Source organism: Ananas comosus, linkage group 14, assembly GCF_001540865.1.
Source record: "Ananas comosus cultivar F153 linkage group 14, ASM154086v1, whole genome shotgun sequence".
Lineage (NCBI taxonomy): Eukaryota > Viridiplantae > Streptophyta > Magnoliopsida > Poales > Bromeliaceae > Ananas > Ananas comosus.
Genome location: NC_033634.1, coordinates 354,327 through 374,854, shown reverse-complemented (window position 1 = coordinate 374,854; position 20,528 = coordinate 354,327). Strand labels below are relative to the sequence as shown.

General features: G+C 37.9%; 5 protein-coding genes across 8 annotated transcripts; 2 read left to right on the top strand and 3 right to left on the bottom strand.

The window, feature by feature from the left end:
* On the bottom strand, positions 6,401-8,321 carry LOC109720059 (cytochrome P450 77A3). Its single transcript, XM_020246937.1, has one exon. It carries the CDS (start codon positions 8,047-8,049, stop codon positions 6,469-6,471), a length of 1,581 nt encoding a protein of 526 aa, XP_020102526.1. The 5' UTR covers positions 8,050-8,321; the 3' UTR covers positions 6,401-6,468.
* On the top strand, positions 10,365-11,415 carry LOC109720062 (major pollen allergen Ole e 10-like). Its single transcript, XM_020246939.1, has 4 exons — positions 10,365-10,445; positions 10,712-10,740; positions 10,885-11,119; positions 11,224-11,415. The coding sequence occupies exons 1-4, from the start codon at positions 10,388-10,390 to the stop codon at positions 11,247-11,249; spliced, it is 348 nt and encodes a 115-aa protein (XP_020102528.1). The 5' UTR covers positions 10,365-10,387; the 3' UTR covers positions 11,250-11,415.
* LOC109720063 (major pollen allergen Ole e 10-like) lies at positions 14,013-14,709 on the top strand. 2 transcript variants are annotated; one of them, XM_020246941.1, is made up of 3 exons: positions 14,013-14,106; positions 14,228-14,459; positions 14,568-14,709. In XM_020246941.1, the coding sequence occupies exons 1-3, from the start codon at positions 14,020-14,022 to the stop codon at positions 14,588-14,590; spliced, it is 342 nt and encodes a 113-aa protein (XP_020102530.1). In that variant the 5' UTR covers positions 14,013-14,019; the 3' UTR covers positions 14,591-14,709. The 2 variants fall into 2 exon arrangements, with proteins under 2 accessions (XP_020102530.1, XP_020102529.1); XM_020246940.1 differs by having other exon boundaries at positions 14,225-14,459.
* On the bottom strand, positions 14,834-16,130 carry LOC109720060 (early nodulin-like protein 1). Its single transcript, XM_020246938.1, has 2 exons — positions 15,860-16,130; positions 14,834-15,458 (listed from the first exon to the last, which is right to left on the bottom strand). The coding sequence occupies exons 1-2, from the start codon at positions 16,029-16,031 to the stop codon at positions 14,995-14,997; spliced, it is 636 nt and encodes a 211-aa protein (XP_020102527.1). The 5' UTR covers positions 16,032-16,130; the 3' UTR covers positions 14,834-14,994.
* On the bottom strand, positions 16,880-20,333 carry LOC109720598 (CRIB domain-containing protein RIC10-like). Of its 3 annotated transcripts, XM_020247827.1 has the most exons (5): positions 19,703-20,333; positions 19,451-19,536; positions 19,212-19,309; positions 19,001-19,088; positions 16,880-17,298 (listed from the first exon to the last, which is right to left on the bottom strand). In XM_020247827.1, exons 2-5 carry the CDS (start codon positions 19,506-19,508, stop codon positions 17,063-17,065), a joined length of 480 nt encoding a protein of 159 aa, XP_020103416.1. In that variant the 5' UTR covers positions 19,509-19,536; positions 19,703-20,333; the 3' UTR covers positions 16,880-17,062. The 3 variants fall into 3 exon arrangements, with proteins under 3 accessions (XP_020103416.1, XP_020103415.1, XP_020103417.1); XM_020247826.1 differs by having other exon boundaries at positions 19,451-20,333; XM_020247828.1 differs by having other exon boundaries at positions 17,201-17,298; positions 18,997-19,088; positions 19,451-20,333.

Genomic DNA, 20,528 nt, shown 5'->3' with positions numbered 1-20,528 from the left:
ACCCCAAATCCAACCTGCTGAATCTATTCCCGTACTTGTTACTTGGCCCATGCCTCCGAAAAATGGCATATTGTTTTGCATAAATATCTTTTAGGCCCGTTTGATTTAACGTGAAACTGCAAAAAGTAATTTTTGGTTTTTTTTTTTTTAACGTTTTGTAGTGTTCGGTTTGTAGGAAAAAAAATAATTTTTTATCAGTATTTGTGAAACAATCGTTGTACTCTAAAAATTTAAGTTGTTAGAAAACGGTGTTTATATATTTTTCTATATTTAATATTTTTCTTAACATTCTCTCTCACATCTGGGCTCAAGATTTTTCCCCTCACATCTGGACTCGAGATTTTTGTAATGCCCATAACGTGAACTTAAATTAAATGAGAGAAAATTAATAATCTTAACACTCCCCTCACATCTGGGCTGTGAGCTCGAATTTTTTGCAAAGCGCATAACGTCGGCTTAAATTAAATGAGAAAAAATTAATAATTTTAACACTCTGCCTCACGTCTTGGCTCGAAATGACTTAAATTAACTTAGAGAAAATTAATAATGTTAGAAGTCTAGCGTGACTCGAACTCAGAACCTCTTGCTCTGATATCATATGAAATAATCGTTATACTCTAAAAGCTTAAATTATTAAAATATATATATATATATATATTATTTAACACTCCCCTTAATAACATTTATTTGGTTAAAAGAAAAAAAAATCCACACTTGCTTGGTTCGGTGGAAAAAAAATGTTTGAAAAAAATTTTACGCAGTTTAAATTTTCGTTTTTCACCCAAAAATAGCAAAAAAATAAAAAATTCATTTTTTTCTAAATTCGTAAAAATACATGCATGAAAAGATAGTTTTACGTCGAGCCAAATAAGCGGAAAAATATTTTTCATACCAAAAACAAATTTTTGGTTCATCTTAGGTGAACCAAACGTCCCCTTAGCGAAAAACAATTTCACATATTTTTAGTGAAACATATCTTTGTGGTTTGTTTTATAGAAAAATATTATCTGTACACCTCAAAAAGAGAAAACATATTTACACACTAAAGTTTTGAATTTATAAATTTTAATTTTAATATTATAGAAAAATTGACAAGGCATGCATAGGAGTGATATAGATCCTTAGACAAAGGAGCCTAAGATTTAATCTTTTGTTTTTGGATATATAAATCTCACTGTTCATCTTCTTTTTCTGCAAACTCACCGATTACGTGTNACTCTTTCTTGAGGCCTTGGATACTTTATTCTTGTAGCTTAATTCACTTTTTTTATGAATAATTAAAGTGAGTAGCATGCTATCTTTGTTTTCAAAAAAAAAAAAAAAAACATGCAACTTAAAATGAAAACTTTTTTTTCTCACTATCCGTCTCTCTCAATCTATCTTCTTTTTCTGCAAACTCACCGATTACGTGTCTCAAACTTTATCTCGGCCAAAGCAACTAGAAAATAAATGTAATATTTTTCAATGAAAGAATGAATTTTCTCATGGAAAGTGCTTTTAATAGTTTTCTTTTAAATCAAAATAGCTAATTAATGAGTTATACGGAGCTATTAAATGTGGATCGGATCACGATCTGAGACTTGTCACTGGGCAAGAACTAGTATGTAAATCTTTCATAGACAACACCAATGTTTTCTTTTTTGCCCTACTAGGTGTGGTTATTGGAGTAAACCCATTAACTATAATCGCCACAAAACACTACCTAGTTAAGAATAGGTTGTTGTTACATATCCAAAACAAAAACTAATCGTTTTTTAGTACAGGTCAGGCCATTAGAAAAAGTGCTGTACTTAAACTACAAAAAATAAATGCCAAATCAAGGAAATGTGAAACAGGCCAGATTTGAGCAGAACTAGATCGAAGTAGATCGAGATTCTTCGCCTGTCCCTGAGTTACAAATGGTAACTTAAATGCCCATGTGATTGCTGCAACATTGTCCCTGTCCCCATTGTCAATTCAATCGGAGAAATTACTGGCTCTGCCGCGCCATAACTAAGTCCTATATATATGCTGGAACACTTGTATGTATAAGTTTTACTACGTACGTACAGAGGTTCCAAAAATCATAATATAATATGTTCTTCAATATTTGAAGAGATCTATCTATAGATTGAGAGTCACATATTTTAGATATCGAATTCTTAGCGATCGAACATTGATTTTTGGGCTGCTCGATACCTTTGGTAATAGAATTACTAAAAATTTACGAGTTTTTATATACATATTCTTTGATTATTGCATGTTGTACGTATATTATAAATGTAGAATGAATTAAGTTAGAATATTTTGGACACTAATATTCACTGTATGCTTTTTAACAATTAGATATCTAGTCTAGGATTTAATATTGGTAGGTAGAAGTAGAACAACATTAATGTAGAAGGTTAATTAGAAAGTTGATTGAAAAAAAAAAAATATTTATTTACTGTCAATTAATAGTGTTCTAGATAAACTCTATGTATATATGGTGCATGAGATGTACGAATGCACGTGGTGTATGCAGTAATTTCTGATAAAATTCGGTCCGAGTCCCCATAGGCCGAGGTGGTTGGATCCTCTTAAATGCCACGTGTCTCCAGAGGAGCCCCGACCAAAAAAGATCCCAAGATTGAGCTGCACCCAATGGGGACTCCAGTACAGGATCTCAAATATGGTTTTTGGTGCGTGGTGAGTTAAAAAAAATGGAGAAGCGCCTTGGCTCAAGAGGAGGGGTCGACGGAGACAGGGATAAGGTGAGGAGGAACTTAAATGAGCCATTAATGGCTCCCAAACCCATTTGCTAAAGCATGGTGAGAAATTTAATGCCCTCCATTAATTTATTTTTACGGTACCTCTCATGAGAAGTTTTAGGCTTTTATCTCGTCGTGTTATTTCCATACTCTACTGAGTTTAGAGTTCTACATTGCATCCATCCAAGAGTTAATATAGTTTTTTAAAAAAATTTTACTGTTTAAGAAATAGGATTGTAATATGACTAACGAGCTGATAACATTAGACGTCTTTCTTTTCCTTTAGAAAGAGAAAGATGGCATAACTCAAGTTTTTGGTGCGATCACTCGAGATTTGAGACAGTTGAATTTTACTAAAATAGTTTCATTAGCTCCGATAAGTATTATAAATAGTAATAGATAAGACTATGATATAGTAGGGTATCTGAAATAGACCAAATTAGTAGATTGTGTCTCACATATATACTTTAATAAAAAAAAAAGGAAATATACTGATTATATCAAAATTAGAAAGAATCCATAATTCTAGTTCGCCATGAGTAGGGACATTTTTTTTTTTTTTTTTTTTTAAGAGAAAGATAGCATGCTATCTCAAATAAATTCTGAACTCGAGACTTCAAATATTAACTATCAAATTTTTAGTCAACTGTACTAGATAAATTGGGGTCTACTACTTGAACACTCCAAAATAAATATTGCGTTAGGATTGAGCAACACGTGGCTTAGTGTGCTTAAATATTCGGGGCCCAGTGTTTTGGATTTTACCGGACGTTCTAGTTGAAGTGCATATATATGTAACTCGGTCGATCAGTGGGTCAAGGGGAGGAGTAAATGCTCTAACATTTGTGATCCTCTCCCTCCTTGTGAAAGGGCTCCGATTAATGGAGAAACATTGATGGTTCCCTTTGGCCACACCCTCAACTATCAACTATAACTAGAAGTATAGGTTTTGGGAAATTGTGTTTCTTCCAGTTGTGCATAAATGATGTACCAAATCACTCGATTTGGATTATATGTAAGATCCATGTATATGCCACACTAATATTTTGGCAATTTTGCGATAATTGTTAAAGCTGGTGGGAAGTATGAACATCTTATTTATCATATATTACTCCTTATATAAATTGTTTATCTGTGATAATTGTTAGCTCATGTTAAAATCTCAAAGATGATTATAATATTAATTACAGACTCTAAAATCGCATTTTTGAAATATAGCAGATCACCAAACAGATGGTACAAACGATTACAATCTCAAAATAGCATCAATGAAATTGCTTTGAGTGATATCGCCAAAAAAAAAAAAAAAAAAAAATTCAGTATCATATGAGATGATTAGCTGTCAAATATACTGACAAATACAACTTTTGAACTGTAATTGTAAAAAAAAAAAAAGCGCTCATTGTAACGATACGTGGTTCAAGATTGATATCATTCAACATTAAATTGTCATGACGAAAATTAATAATTCTCTTTGGATAAAAAAAAATAATTAATTTATAAAGAACGGAGGGAGTAATAAATGCATTAATGTTCAAGATGATGAGAGGAACGTAACTTACTTAACATTACAATAACCTCTATATGGTCTTCATGTGATGCTGACTGTTAGCATGTATAAATACGAAACATAGGCCTTGCCGACCATATTCAATTGGCATGAATATTACATCACACTCGGCGTACTTAAATTGCAGTTGCGGTTCGAAGAGCAAACCAAATTGGCAATGCGTCCTTAAGACACGACATTAAAGCAGGAACCTGAAGAAATGTTATAAGGCGAAACTTTAAAAAATTCTTTGTGTTTCGTATTTTATTTTTAATATTTCGTCGTTTTTAAAATGTATTAAATAGTTCATGTGGTTTTATATTTTCTCACTGTTAGTATCTGTGATTAAAATGTATCAAGATGTATTCTGTGGTTTTAGTTTTGTATAAGTTAGTACCTTGTGCGTTTTATTATTGTATCGTTTATACATATGGCATTTATGCTAAATGTACGGGTACTAAAGTGAGAACGTGCGGAAACACGGGATACTAAAGTGATGAAGTGTGAAATCATAGGATACTAATTGTTACACTTTAACCAACATAATACTAAGTGAGAAAGTGAAACCATTAAGGCAGGGATTGAAGTTTTCCTTTATTACTTAGTTTACAATTAAAAACACATCATTTGAGCATTACTATATATATATATATATAGTTGAGCTATGATACTTTTACAAGTATCACCATCATGGTGCTATTAGGTTTTAAGCCATTGGATCTACTTTTTGATTATTAATAGTCCTTGGATTAAACACTATTCCACCTACCACCACCTACCACCATCATCTCAACCTCACATCTCTCCATCCAAGGGCTAAAAACACACAAGTATCACCCCCATGATACTTTTACAAGTATTCTAGTCCTACTATATATATATATATATATCGAATTGAGCTCCTATGCTTTTAAAAGCACTTGATGCTTGTAAAATATTTACAAGCACCAAGTGCTTTGTACTTTTACAAGTACCGTAGCCGGACTCATATCGAATTGAGCTTCTATGCTTTTAAAAGTATCAAGTCATTGGTACTTGTAAGTTTTCAGCCCTTGGATTAAGGAATGTGCAGTTAGGACTTAGGATGATGTGGGCCCTTTGGGTTGAGTGGGTGGTTGATTGAATAGTATAATCTAACGGGTAAAAGTGATCAAAGGCGTAGATCTAACGGTAAAATATTTACAAGCTCCAAGTGCTTTGTACTTTTACAAGTACCGTAGCCGGACTATATATATATATATATATAAAAGAGATATACATGAGTATGAAAGTAATTGAAAATTCTAAAATTTTGAACATAATTTTTTTTTTCAAGAAAAAATAATATGCTTTCGCTTCATTGATTAAAAGAATAGATTATTTAGACTACAGTAATGAGTCATCCTCCGGGACGTCGAACAGGGCGGAGAAAAAAAAAACCCTACTGCTTGGCAAAAGACCTTAATTTGAAGGATTTTGAACATAATTAGTACTGCTTTCAATACATTCAGAATTTCCAGCCTATTATTTTTTTATATATATAACTCTATCAAATCAGATAAATGGAAATAGTCTTTTTTTTTTTTTTTTTTTTTTTTTTTTTTTTTTTTTTGAGAGAGATAGATAGTACGCTATCCGGTTCATTTACTTTATTTAGAAATAAATTTAGCTGAAAATATGAATTAATTAGAATTTGAACTTGAAATCTTTGATACCAACTTATTAAGCTTTTTGCCACTTTCGCTAGAAATAGTCGGTATAAATAGAAATAGTCATGTCACTTAACTTCATTCTGCAACTACTTACAAACTCCAATGCAACGCAGGCATAGATGAATAAAACGTTATTATATAAAAGTTCGTCTATCCATATATAGATAATTTCACACACTAAATTGCAAATTAAACTCTTCAAACACAAATACACAAAGATAAGAATAATAAAATATCTTTTTTAATAAAGAGAATTAGAGTACTCGATCGCCCATGGATGCAGACTAACAAAAGAAAGAAACAGAGAAAAGTTCCACAACCTTAATATATATATATATATATCAAAGATATTAACGAAGAAATTAACAATAACAAAAATTAAGTAGCTAGCTACAATATATATATATATATATATTCTTAGCATACGTGGACGTTTAAGGTAACAAACATTGGAATGAATAATGATATTGGATGGATGGATGGATGGATGGATGGATGATCATATGGCCGTGGTGCAGTTGTCGTGCTCCCTCTCGATAATGGCGGCTCTGAGGGGGTTCTTCATGACGACGGTGAAGGCGAAGGTCTCGGTGGGGTCGGGTTGGTCGCCGGGCGCGGGCGTCCAGCGGAACTCGCGCACCATGTTGGCGAGCATGAGATGGACGTGCAGCATGCCGAGGGTGGCGGCGGGGCAGATCCGGCGCCCGGCCCCGAACGGCATCATCCGCACGCCGCGCGTCCCCGTGACGTCCGTGTCCCACCCTTCCCCTCCTTCCAGGAACCGCTCCGGCCGCCACTCCCCGGGCTCCGTCCACACGCTCGGGTCCTCCGCCACCCACGCCGTGTAGAACTCGACGCTCGCATTAGCAGGGATCCGGTACCCGCCGAGCTCGGCCTCGTCCTTGGAGACGGCGTGGGAGAGGACGAAGTGGCTGGGCGGGTGGCGGCGCAGCGTCTCCTTGACGACGGCCTGCAGGTAGGGCATGTCCTCGACGTGGGCCTCCGTGATCTTGCCGCCCTTGCTCTTGGGCCCCGCCTTCGCTACCACCTCGGCGTGCAGCCGCTCCTGCGCCGCCGGGTCCAGCACGAGGTGCAGCAGCGCCCACTCGAGCGCCGTCGCGCTCGTGTCCGTCCCCGCGCTCATCACCTCCGAGCACAGCGTCACCAGCTCCTCCTCCCCGAGCCGCCCCCGCCCGGCCGGCTCCAGCCCGAACAGCGAGTCGACGTACGCATCCCCGGCCGGGCTCACCATCTCCATCTCCCAGTTTGTCTCCGTCTGCCGGTTCTCGTCGCCGACGAACGCCCTGCGCGCCCGCACCAGCGGGAGCAGGCAGTCGAGCTGGCGTCGCCTGAGGGCGCGCGCGGCGGTGAGCTGGCCGCGGAAGAGCGGGGTGAGGACGGGGAGGAAGTCCGGGAGCTTGGGGGTGGTCATCATCATGACGTCCTTGAGCACCTCCTCGATCTCGCGGACGTGGGGCTCGGGGACCCGGGCCCCGAAGCAGATGCAGGCCAGGATGCTGCAGACGGTCAGGCGGCACGCGCCCATCACTTGCGCGGCGCCCAGGCGGGACTGCTGCTCGCGGAGGCGCGCGAGGTGGGCGGCGATGGCCCAGTCGCGGATCCACCCGAAGCTGCGGACGCGGGCCGGGGACACGATCTCCGCGACGAAGTTGCGGCGGAGGGCGCGCCAGAGGGGCCCGTAGGGGGCGGAGTTGACGGTGCACTTGCCCACGCTGAAGAGGAGGCGCGTGGGGGAGTCGGCGGGGCGGGAGGCGAAGAGCGGGCCCTTGCGGACGAGGGCGTCGTGGATGAGCTCCGCCGAGGACACCACCACCAGGGTGCGCTGCCCCATGCGCAGCGTGAAGATGGGCCCGTAGCGGGCGCGGAGGTCGCGGACCACGTACATGAAGGGCCGCCGCTCCAGGACCACCTGGAACAGGTTCCCCACCACGGGCCACCCGGGAGGCCCCGGGGGCAGCCCGTCGCCCGCGTCGCCCCCAGCACGGGAGCAGCACCGCCGCCACCACAGCGCCGCGAGGAGCGCCGCGCCGACGAGGAAGAGGAGGTCGCTCGCGTCCATTATATATATATATATATATATATATATATATATGAGCTAGCTGTTCGAGGAAATGCGGAGCAGAGAGAGGTGGGGGAGTAGATCGAGCGCTGTGTACTGGAGACTTATATATAAGAGGAGATGATCGAGGGGCGCAGTGCCGCTGGGGGGTGGTGGAGGAGGAGAGAGAGAGAGAGAGAGAGAGAGAGAGAGAGAGAGAGGTAGAAATTAAGGAGTGAATGAGGGGTGTGCAGCGGCCAGCGAAAAGGAGTGAATGCGGGCATTAAAGAGGAGGGGGAGTGGGGGGTGAGTGGGCGCGCAGAGGCCAGAGGGAGGAGGAGCTCCCTCTTTGGAGTGGCTTCATTTACAGGCTGAGACTGTAATAATTAAGGAAATTAATTAACACCAGCATGCATGGGGATGGGGACGTCCATTCCATATTTCCATTGATGCATGCAGCTCTCTTCAACTTCTTCTTCTTCTTCTTCTTCTTATTATTATTCCTTATTAATAAGCTAGCTAGATTACAGAGTTTATATTATCAGAGAGAGGGAGAGAGCGCGCGCGCATGCGACCGAGCTTACGCACCAATTTTAAAGCAATTTAGAAGCCTCTTATGGCGCCAATTTTGAAGCAATCAATATACCGATTGCCTTTGAGATTCGTGCACTAAGAAGACTTTCAGGAAGCCGAAAATGGGGCGCTCCGGTGGATTATTGGTTGCTGCTGGTTTCTGGATGCAGATCACAGATCGCGTGGGGAAGCTGATCAAAAGAAATGTTGAGTTTTCCACTTTTCACCTTAACCTTTTCTATTTTTTATTATTATTATCATTTTTTTGTACATCATCACATTTTAAAAGCGCACTATAGGATAGCGAAGAAAACAGGGCCATAATTTATTGCCAAATTGAGTACATTCAGAGGCCACAGCTCATTGGTTTAAAATTAGGCTTGTAGGAGGGAAAACATGCTACGAGGAGTGCTTCAAGCATTAAATATGCTGAATAATCCATTTAATTTTTTTTTTTCCGTGGCCTCAAGCAGCAAATGTGCTGTAATGTGTGACTCATTTATTTCCTCTTGGAGTCTTGGGTTTTCCATTTCTATTTTATGATCTATTTCCGTAGAAGATGGAAATTGTTTAGCATGCAGTACGGTGCAGACGAAGTGTCAAAAGGATTTGTTTCCTTCTAAGCCTCAAATTATCTAGATGAGGCAAAGCTGTGAAAGCACGATTCAAATTTGACATGGTATAAAAGACTATATGTATTACCTCCACACAAACTAACCGTGTCTGTGTCGTGTGTTGATGCATGCGGTAACCCGAAAATGAGACAATTATTTAGCTGGATCTCGATTTGTGTCAGGCACAAATATGACAAAGAATATGGTAGGGACTGTAATAACACGATCTGACGAAGGTTTATGCCAATTGTGTAAGTGCTAGATCTTTTTGTAGTTGTGTTATGTTGTGTTACTGGATCATAAATACCGTATCATATAAGTATTAACAGGTAATCGTGTACGTCATACCAGCCGTGTTGTGTCATTTTAACTCCACATTGGACATGTCGCCTCGTGTTACAAGTTTAAACATGTCGTATTTTGGGGTGAGGGACCTGCGGGCAACTTTGAAGAAGAAGAAAGAAGAATTGTGTGACCGAATTTCATGATATATTTGAAGTAGAAAGAGATAGGAGGTCAATTTCGTCATTTTGAAGTAGGTTAAAAAGTGCACGTACAGTTAAAAAGTGCTATAATGGTGATCCAAATTGTATATGTGAGAATAATAAAAAATATTTATATCTTCATAGATTTTTATACAAATATATGATGGTATCTATGTTATGAGAAGATTAATATACATCTAGCTAAACAGTTTTATGGAGAAGCAATTAAAGATGGGAATGAGTGCGATTAATCGTGTTAACAGCATGGTATGATCCTAATTCTACAACCAAATTAAGATAATTCGTTTCCTCACTCAGACCATGCCCAAGATGCTACCAATTCAATGTGATCTTACCTACTATCTGCATCAGATATTAAAAGTTCTATTTTTTCACTTTTGGCCAAATGGTCACACACTGGTGGTTGAATAAAAAAGTAACTACTTATAGTATAGCTCTTTATCACACTGGTAATTGCAGCATCCTAATCTGGAATTACTTCACAGCTAATCAAAACTAAGTTTGGCTTGTTCTCTCTTACAAAATCAATCTCTTTTATGTTGAACAGCTAAGACTCAAGGAGAAGAAGAAGATACTTTGGAGTGGTATAAATAATCATTGCAACCACAAGAATTAAAAACTAACCGTGGTACATTTCATTAGGAAATTAACCATCTCCATATCTTGATGGCTAAACCTTCTCTACAGTTTACCTTCCTCTTTCTTCTCCTCCTATCTTGCTCTGGTATCACCTCACTCGACTTCTTTTTGCTCAGTGTATTATAGTGCATGGTGAAATTGTATTCTCTGGATAAGATAATATCATTATTTGTTCATTTGAAAGATAAACCGAGGTTAACAATACTGTTTTATCCGATACATTTTTCTATTTGATTACATCTCATAGTTATATCTGTCACCTGCTTTTATTTGTTTCATTCATAAGCAAATTCAGATCCAAAGTTACCGATGAATTTAAACTAGCTGACATGTATTTTATTTTCTTATCAGGGGAAAATGTGAAGTTGGTTCAATGCCAGGTGCTTTCCATCCTATATATATATAATCAAATCAATTTGCTTTCAGTTCAGAAGTTATGACAGAAACTTATAGAGCTTTGCGATGTCTGCAAATAATGTAAGCACAATCTAACATAACCATTTCATGGGTGTTTAACATTACAGAAGACATGGTGCGTTGCAAGGCCGTCCACCGATGATGCAGCTCTTAAAGAGAACATCGAGTTTGCGTGTTCCATGGTCAATTGCGGCATTATTCAAAGTGGTGGGCCCTGCTTCAATCCTGATACTTCAATGTCTCATGCTTCAGTGGCCATGAACCTCTACTACAAATCCAGGGGGATGAACAGTTGGAATTGTGACTTCAGTGGTTCTGGCCTTATTGTCGCCGCTGACCCAAGTTAGCACCAATTTGCTGGAGCTTAATTTGTTACAAATTTCTTTAGTTTTTCTTCCTTCGTAAAAGCCATTTTTCTATGAACATCATTTTACTTGTTTCTGCAGGTTACAGCAGTTGCACGTATGCCTAGAAGAAGCAAGCTTCAGTTACAAAGACTTGAGCAGCACCTACTCCGCTGTTTTCATTGAAATGATATTTTATATATAGCTAGTGAATGTTTCAAACTGAATTAAGGACTATGAAAAAGGATGTTATTATCTAGAGAAAAGCCAGTGATATTGTCTTTTATTTATCCGTCCGCAGAATTCTCTTTTCTTATCTGAATTACACATGCTGGAAGAAGCAAAAACTACATAATGTAGACTCATTTTTGGGCGATGACGAACCTAAAATACGTTGAATAAGTCCTGAGTTGTTTTGCCCTTCTGTGGCTAATCAGATCTCGCTGACCTTTCTCGCCTTCAAAGCACAATAAAAAAGTCTATATGTTCATTGGCAAGGAGAAATACCTTCAATCAATTATATGGTTTGGAATTTTTTTTTTTTTTTGGTATTTTTCCATGTAAGATTAACATAAAGGTGACTGCATCAGAAACCAGGAGAAGTTATCGACAAGGATTCATGATCATTGGTTGATGTTGGAAATTTCGCATAGATTTATGGGTACTTCCGAAAAGAACATGAGACACCAATGAAGGAGCTCAGTGAGAGTAAAATAACCATAAAATAAAAGGATAACTAAAGTGGCAGAGTCATGCTGTTCCAGTACATGCAGTGTTAACACCTAGTCATGCCAAGTTTCAAAATGCTGGTATAGTTTGGTACTGGCTCCATAAGCAGCTTTGGTTAGATGAGTCTTGACCCAAATTTCAACCAGGAGTTGTGCCTAAAAATTTATTCCTCTGACAATGGAAATATTGTAAAACAATCATGGAGATTCTTCACCTATAATCTGCTTTTCTTTAACATGTTGTGGAGAGCTACATTTGTCAGTTTTCTTTCCTATATATTGGAGAGATATACTGGTGCATAGAGTTTCTTTGCCTCTATATATCTTTATCTTCTTTATGTATATCCCTTCACTTTACCTCACTTGAACTACAGCTTAACACCATCAGAATTGGAAACGCATCAATATCTGCATCATTTTCTCCCAAAATGGCTTGACATAAGCATCTACATTTTCTCTTTCTTGCTTTGGTGCTCTTATCACTTGACTCTGGAATTAGCTTTTCTTTTGTTTGTTCAATATTCCATATCTCTCTCCCCATTAAACAATCTAGAAGGGTATGATTCTATGTTGCTTCTATCGACATGCAAAGAGTAGAACACTTGAATACGCTAACGAGGCTAATCTTTCAAAAGAGAATGTGATGTGTAACATACATATATGTTGCAGTAGATAGGAAGGCATAAAAATAAGACATACTCTACTTGTAGGACATTATTGTGCTTACAGCCTTTAATTGAGAACGAAAATGTTCTAAGAAAGCAAGCATCTTCAATTAACTCACGAAATAAGAATTCGCAACGCATAATTCAATTTTCTCTTCTCCATTTTCTAGCACATAATTAAGTTCTACTATGAATAAAATATAGTGCTTACTTGGCTAGCATATTACATCTCCTTTCCTAATTATAGCATATTCACCTTGTTCTATTATCAAAGAGTTTCATTACATGTGTATCAAAAGTTTAGAACAGATCCAAACTAAGCTAACATGCCTGCTTAATTTCTTTTTCCCCTTCTCAGGAGAAGATGAAAAGTTGTACACGGACACGTATAATTTCTGCATCATTTCGCAAAGATAGATGTTTAAACTTTAAACAGTTGGTTTAAGATAACCAAGCTGGTGCTTGTGATCACAGAAAACTTGGTGTGTCGCAAAGCCGTGGGCTAATGACACAGCTCTCCAGGGCAACATTTGACTATGCTTGCTCTAAAACTAACTGCTCTATAGAGGGAGGGCCCTGCTACTATCCACTTACTCTTCAAAACTATGCTTTGATAGCTATGAACCTGCACTACCGATCTCATGGTAAAACTCAAATGGCAAGAGCAGAACCAACACAAGGATGACATTTTGATCCAATTCTCTCTGTTTCAATTCTTTTCTCCATTGTGGTTGTATGAATGGATCTTTTGAGAACATAGACATTTTGAGAATGGAAGGAATGGATAAATGGGCATATTAGAACATATATATACAAGCTTTCTCCTTTAATGTAGTTTCTATGCATTTGATTACTTTACGGATCAAATGACAGAAATTATTTTTATCAGATAACCAAGAATATATATTGGTTTCCTCAGGTGATTAGAAAAGAATGTCTATAGGCTCCATAAATATAATTACATCAAATTTTGGTATCTGCATGGAATGAAACAAGAAACTAAGACAAATATGATGGAGTAGGTAGTTCTTTCAAAAACCTTCTTTCGTAAAAGTTCACATCGAAAAGAATCAAAGGATAAAAATATCACTCTATCATGAAAAAAGAAGTTATTCCCCATGCACTGAACATCACTTCTAAAGCCATCAGTAGGAGCTCTTGCAGGAGAAGAGCATTCGAAAATATCATTCTATCACAAAACAAGAAATTATTCCCCACTAAACATCAGTTAGAAAACCATTTATAGGAGTACTTGCAGGAGAAGGTTCCCTATCTTATCATCTGTAAAACTACATTCTGATAAAATCTTCTAATGGGAAAGAAAACTCCATTTCTACATTATTCCATCTACTATGGAAAGTTGCTGAGGAATTCTGTCAACTGTTGCAGCTCTGAAGCTTGTGTGTGTGTGTGTGTATATATATATATACCACTCCATTGTTACGCATGCTTAGCGTATAACATTTTTGCACTTACATACTCCATAGCTACCCTTTGATCAGCTTATGGCTCAGAGAACATTCATAATGTTCGTCGCAATTCTCCTGCTCCTATCTTCCCCAGGTGGACTTGCGAAGCGAGTACCTTCTCAGGTATTGTCATAATTGTATCACTATCTATTGTAGCTAATGTCAACAAAAACTCAACACAACTTAAATTTAATCTTAGATCATCTAATCTGTATTGATCAATTTTGTGTTGACATGTCAGAAGACTTGGTGTGTGCCGAAGCCTTATATCGATAGCTTGATCCTTCAAGGAAACATAAACTTTGTGTGCTCTGAGGTTGATTGCGGCAGTATCAAACCTGGCGGGCCCTGTTTCGCCCCGGACACAAGTATGAACCACGCTTCGGTTGCTATGAACCTTTACTACCAACAACACGGCCGCTGGGAAGAACACTGTGAGTTCAAAGGAAGTGGACTTATCGCCATCACTGATCCGAGTGAGCTAATTTAATTTCAATTCTATAAATCAATTAGCTTTTGGTATTTCTATCTTAATCGGAATACTCAAGTCATTAAGCTAAGCATCTTGCTATGTCTTTTGTTAGGTAATGGCGATTGCAAATGGTAAACGGGTAACGTTATCAAAGAGATGAACACTTGGGTCCCTTTGTTCTTTGGTCAAGTTCTATTTTTCTGCGGAGTTGTAATAAAATGGACTCCATAAATAAAATTGTGACCATTCTCTGATGTGTGTAGTTTCTCTATATATTTCTCTACTCTTACAGCACATTAAAATGGCATGCACACAGTTATTTGAGAGTTTAGAGTTTTCACTTTACATTCATTTCCTAATTATACATTAATTCAATCATTACTTGAAGTAGTGATGCCACCAAACTTATTAGTTCTTCTTCAACATTACAGGACAATGTATTTATTTGTCAAATGAATTTAAAAAAAAAAGAAGAAAAGTTGACTCATCAAGCTCATTGCACCGACAACACCAAATATAGCTAATCACCCTCTTAGTTCTTACAAACTAAAAAAAAAAAACCCAATAAGAGCTCCAAATGATCCCATGAAGCCCACCACCTTCAAAGAAGCTCCATTTGGCGGAGGAGGGGGAGGAGCTGTGGTCTCTCCTTCTCCTTCACTAGGGGAAGGTGATGGTGGTGTGACTTCTCCTTCACCAGGAGCTAATGAGGGAGAAGGAATGAGAGGGGGAGGAGAAAGTGTGGAGGCTGGGGAAGGAGAAGGCGCTAAGATCGGTTGGCTTGCGCGGTTGCTCCGATCGGCCAAAACGACGATCACCAAGGACTCCTTCTTTAGACAATTGGCTTCCACGCCACTGACGAAGTAGAAGGGACCCGATCGGCTGAACGTGAAGACCGTGTTCCCGTCGTCGAATTTGGCAATGTAGGATGATGTGTTGCAGGTGCTGTAGGCTTCTCTGTCAACTTGGAGGACTGAATCTTTGTCGCGAGGGTACACAAACACTGCAACCATGAAAAAAGAAAAGTTTACAGCTAGAAATGTTTTTATGTCTATCCTCAATAAAATCCTTCAGATAAGGCTTATGACAAGTAAGAAATATGATGAGCCAATAAAAAGTTGACATTTAGTTGAAAGAAGGCTTAAATATTGCTGTTCCTTCAGCATGTGCATATACATTGCAAAATTCTTATGATCCTGAATGTTTTTCTGATGTCCTGAGAAGTTATGTTTGTCAATACAAGTTTTCTTATAGATGTATGATTTGTTATTTAGTGAACTTTATCCGAAAACTTATATGTCTATGTCAAAATTCTTCTCATTGTACGATCGAAGACCTGCGTGAAAGAATCCTACACTGAAAATTTATAGTTACTGATCAGAGTATTACAAGTACTAAACTTACGTAGCGTGTCTCCAATTTGGAATCGGTTTCTTTCCGCCCACTGATTGTATGACTCTGCATTAGGATCAGGCGCACTCCACCCTTTCGAGCCTCCAACCTTGAACTGAGTTGCACCAGCCATTGCCACAAATAAAGCAAGGCATACCAGTATCAAACCATGAGAATTAACCATTATGATTTTTTTTTTTTTTTTTTTTGGTGGTTTTTAAGTAGAAGTTAAGTTGGTATGAGCCCCCCCACCTAGGTTACTATCTTAGGCCTGAGGATGACCTGATGTTATGGGTGTATTTATAGTCCTAACTCCTAACATCATAACCTTTACAAGCTGTGGAATAGCTCCCTTTTTGCATGCTATAGCTATAGCTTCTGATACCTTATAAGGAGGGAGGAAAAAAGCATATATACCCTTTTATGTTCACAATTGAGTTCTTTTGTTGAACTTTTAGAAGTTGCTTTTGGGAGACTTTGAAAGCTATGCTTTACTTGGGGCCCTCGGAATGTTCATAGCTTTTATTTCTATTAGTTTATATTTCAATATTTTATATAGATGTTCAATAAAAAAGGAGAGGTAACAAGCTCATGATTGCCTGTGTATAAACTAACACATCAGACCTCTGTTCAAAGGTTCATGAAGCTTTGGAAACTGGATGTGGGAACTTATTCTTTGCCCTGTTGTGAGGAAAGGAACTCAAGCATTACATTAAGCTTAAGCAATTGTGTGATCTTCTTGTGAATCTCCTCCACCTTCTAGGATAATTTATTAGAAGGTGTCTCAAGTTGCCATTATTGCAATCAACCTTTCGTTTCCAATTGTTTTATTTTATTTTTCTCTGTAGATTGTTCAAAGCTATCTGATGTTTGTGTTAAGAGTCATCTTAACGAAATATGCCGATTGTCGCAGCAAAAGAGACATGATCTTTGCATATGCTTAATTGTGTACTTTCTAAAACTCTAGCATTCATAGAGAGGAGAGAAAAGTTTAGAAGAGCACAAGAGATTAAATTATTTTATGTTCACATAAAGAATAATACCACATCTAAAGCTATTACGAAAAGACCAAAAAGAAGAAAAAATTTCAATCTTTACATTATCTTCATGTTTTTTTTGTCAACTAAATTGACTTCAAATAATCTAAAATGAAATCACTTGACTTCCTAGAGAAAGGGAGGAGATTTAAAAGCACAGGCATTAATTGTAGCATCACTAGGCAATCCGAATCTCGCTTTGCGTCTCATCGACATCTCCGATTGCAGTTGCGAACGAAGCTCTTGACCTTGAAGACCTCGATGATCTAGCTGATGATGTGGAGGAAGTGGATTTGGATTGTTTTCGCCTCGTGTTCTTCGGAGCCTTCGGTATGTCGGGGCAAGGAGAGGAGTCTGGGGCTGGGGTCTCTGGGCATATCCCATAAGCTGATATTTCTCTAGGCTGATCAAAATCTGTTAAATGCCAATAACGAACAAACAGGTGTAAGTGAAAGAATTAAAAGGTAATAAAGAAAAACGCTAGGTACTCACCGAAAATAGAGAGAAAATAAACTTTGTTTAGAAAATCAGCATTAAGCTCTTTGATAGTCAAAGTAGTGGGTAATTAACCGAACCAAAGTGATCTAAATTTGGATCTCGTCTTTGATAAAATTCTTGAATTAGTTTTATTCATTGTAATAAGAAGGATATGAACTTATATTAATTGAACTTATTTAACAGGTAGTAATTTATTTCATTTCCAAGATTTTGACCTTAACAGGAGGAAATCAACAAAATTAACTTCAAATTGAAGGCGAAAATAATCAAAAGAACTTTTATCTGAGAACGTTCTGCCTGAAAATTTAATGCTTCTAATGGAGTTGTCATCGGCAAAACGATTGTCTGAATTATATATTATTTCAGATTATTGATAAGACTAAGTGATGGGCACATTCTAGAGATTTTGTCTGTATAATTAAAACATTTTCTTCCATAACATCCTCCCATGACAGCACTAGAGTATCATGGTGGAACCGTTGACCAAATTAAAATTCAGGTTTAAAAGAATACGACGACCAAAACAAAACCAATTATCCAATTAGTGACACCCCGTGCGCCTGGATTGAACTGCAGGGTCCACAATGCCTAGAAAAGAAGATTGTGGATCACTACTCTCCCGGTCAATCATTCGACCAATTGGACTAGGCTTACCAACAAAATTTTCTTAATTAACTTTATTTTTATTTTTCCATGTTGACGAAACTTGGTCTTATTTAATTTGCAATCCGAAATTTATGTTAGAAAAGAGAAATGACTAGGACCCAAGAAAACTGCCCTGTTTGAAGTTCTGAGCAGGGTTTAATGACATTATCATTAAGCAGAATTAAGATTGATCCATGTTGAAATACCTATAATATCATTCTTAGAAGTGTTTTTGCAGGGGCCTAAGAAATTATTTCTTGAGAAAAATTATCCTATAGTTGACTTTTGCATGGATCACAACTTTGAGAATTACAAGGAGAATACACAACCTTCCAGATAAATAATATACCAAATCATGTTGGGGGTTTATGAATGGCATGTAACTGCTTGTGACAACTGAACAGATGGGGCCCATCAAATCTTGCTCTAGCTATCAATATCCTATCTACCTTCATTGGAATCTAATAAGATGTTTATTCTTCTTTTCTTCACTAATATATCAAAGATGACATGTAGTGCTATGCCATAATTAGTTCATGTCTATTATATGAGCTGTGACCCTTAAATAAGTCAAGTAGCATGCCCCAAGCAAGAGCAAACAACAGTTACAATGGTCCCATAGTTCTCAGCTGGTAATGCCATCTTCTTCTGCTTCTTCTTTTTCTTCTTCTTCTCAGGGTATCTGTCATAATCGTTAACTGTAACAATTGCTTCTTTTCTTTCTTTTTTTTTTTTCCCCTTAAAGATTAAACTACTAGAAAACGGAATTTTACTTCTTTCTGTAATATTTTTCTTCATATCTGAGCTCAAAACTATTTGGCAAGCTCAAGGAGGAGCCTGAAAAGACCTGAATTCAGGATCGCATATTCTGATAGCATGTGATACAATATTCTTTTTCATAAGCTAAACTACATAGGAACATTGTTATAATGTTTTATATTTCATTGCAAGGAGAGGAGATTGAGTGACCTGCCTTGAGAAGCCCAAGATGTCTCTCCGGACTGCCCAAAATTGCTGAGGGAGGCAGAAGAAAAATCTGATGCTGTCTTGAATTCGTTCATCTGCAAAAATAACATGAAACAAGTTAATTAAGAAGATTAGCATGTACAGTTCAAAAGAATCCTTTATTTTACCCAAATCAATAAGACAAGGTTCTCCAAGTAATCAAGCAATGAGAAACTTACCCAACTAGCTGCATTCCCAGATGCGCTATCCCAACCAATGTGTGCTACATGTCTCACATCTGTGGGGTACCCAATTTCCATTTCATGCTCTTTGTACACTGCAACAGATGACACCAAACACAAAGAGAAGTTAAAAAAATTACATACATAATTAATTTAAATCTTGTGTTAATTAGCATGAGATATGAATGTGTGTTGTACATATATAGAGGATTTGAGGAAAAGGAAGAGAGTATTACCAAATATCTGAGAGATGAATTTGAATCCCTTGAAGATCCCTTTCATCTTAGCTGCCATTGGATGAGATGCTCCACCCCAGCAAGCCCTTAAACACAGAAAAAAATAGGAGGAAGAAGAAATAAAATCACATTTAGAGAGGGAGATGCTGAAGTTATAAAACTTTTTGCAATATCCAGAGGAGAAACAAAATGTTGTCATCCATATATAGAGGAGCATGGATCTAAATTAAGGAGATATAATGCGAGAGATACCTCAATGGATTTGTTGATGAGTTCCCTTGAATGCGAAATGCAAAGATCTTCAACAGAGAATTTCCCCACAAACAACAAATCCATTACCACCCATCCTCTCCCTAGTATAGCTATAAAGCCATGTAACAAAGACCCTGGTTTCAACTTATTATTATATATAAAACAAGCCAACTCAACTAGAACAAAGGGAAATAGAAATTTTGGTTTAAGTTGAGATAGAGAGAAAGAGAGGCTGAGAAGAGAGAAATACAAAAAGAAAAATGAAGACTACAAACTGAACTCCGATATCATAAGGTGACACTAAAGGTGATTGAAGGGTCTAAAGTAGGCTTTTATATAGGAGAATAGGACAGGTTTTATTAGAGTCATTAGTTACTAGGTAGTGACCTTCTTAAACTAGAAGCCTAATTGCTGCTTTAAGGAAGGGTCAGCGCCAACTTTATTTAATTGAGCCAAAAATAAAGTTGATGTCAGCTAATCAGTTCATTTGCAGCTGTAGGTTTTATCTGTTAACAGAACAATTGTTAAGTCAAGTAGGGAAGATGTGCTGCATACTATCCTTCCATTAATTCAAGTCCAAGTCTTGAATTTATCAAAACTCTTCTAGCCTAAATATAAAGTCTTGCGTACAAAAGTCTAGAATTTGAGACATGCAGTATAAGCATGATAGGATGATTTCCAGTATATGGTTTTCGTTTTCTTTAAACTTTTCAGAGTAGATTGTTAGTTATTGCCACCAAAAGAGTGAGCATATTATATAGGAGCAACTGTAAAAAGGGAAAAAAGAAAAAGAAAAAGAAAATCAATTTAACTGACTGAAAAAACT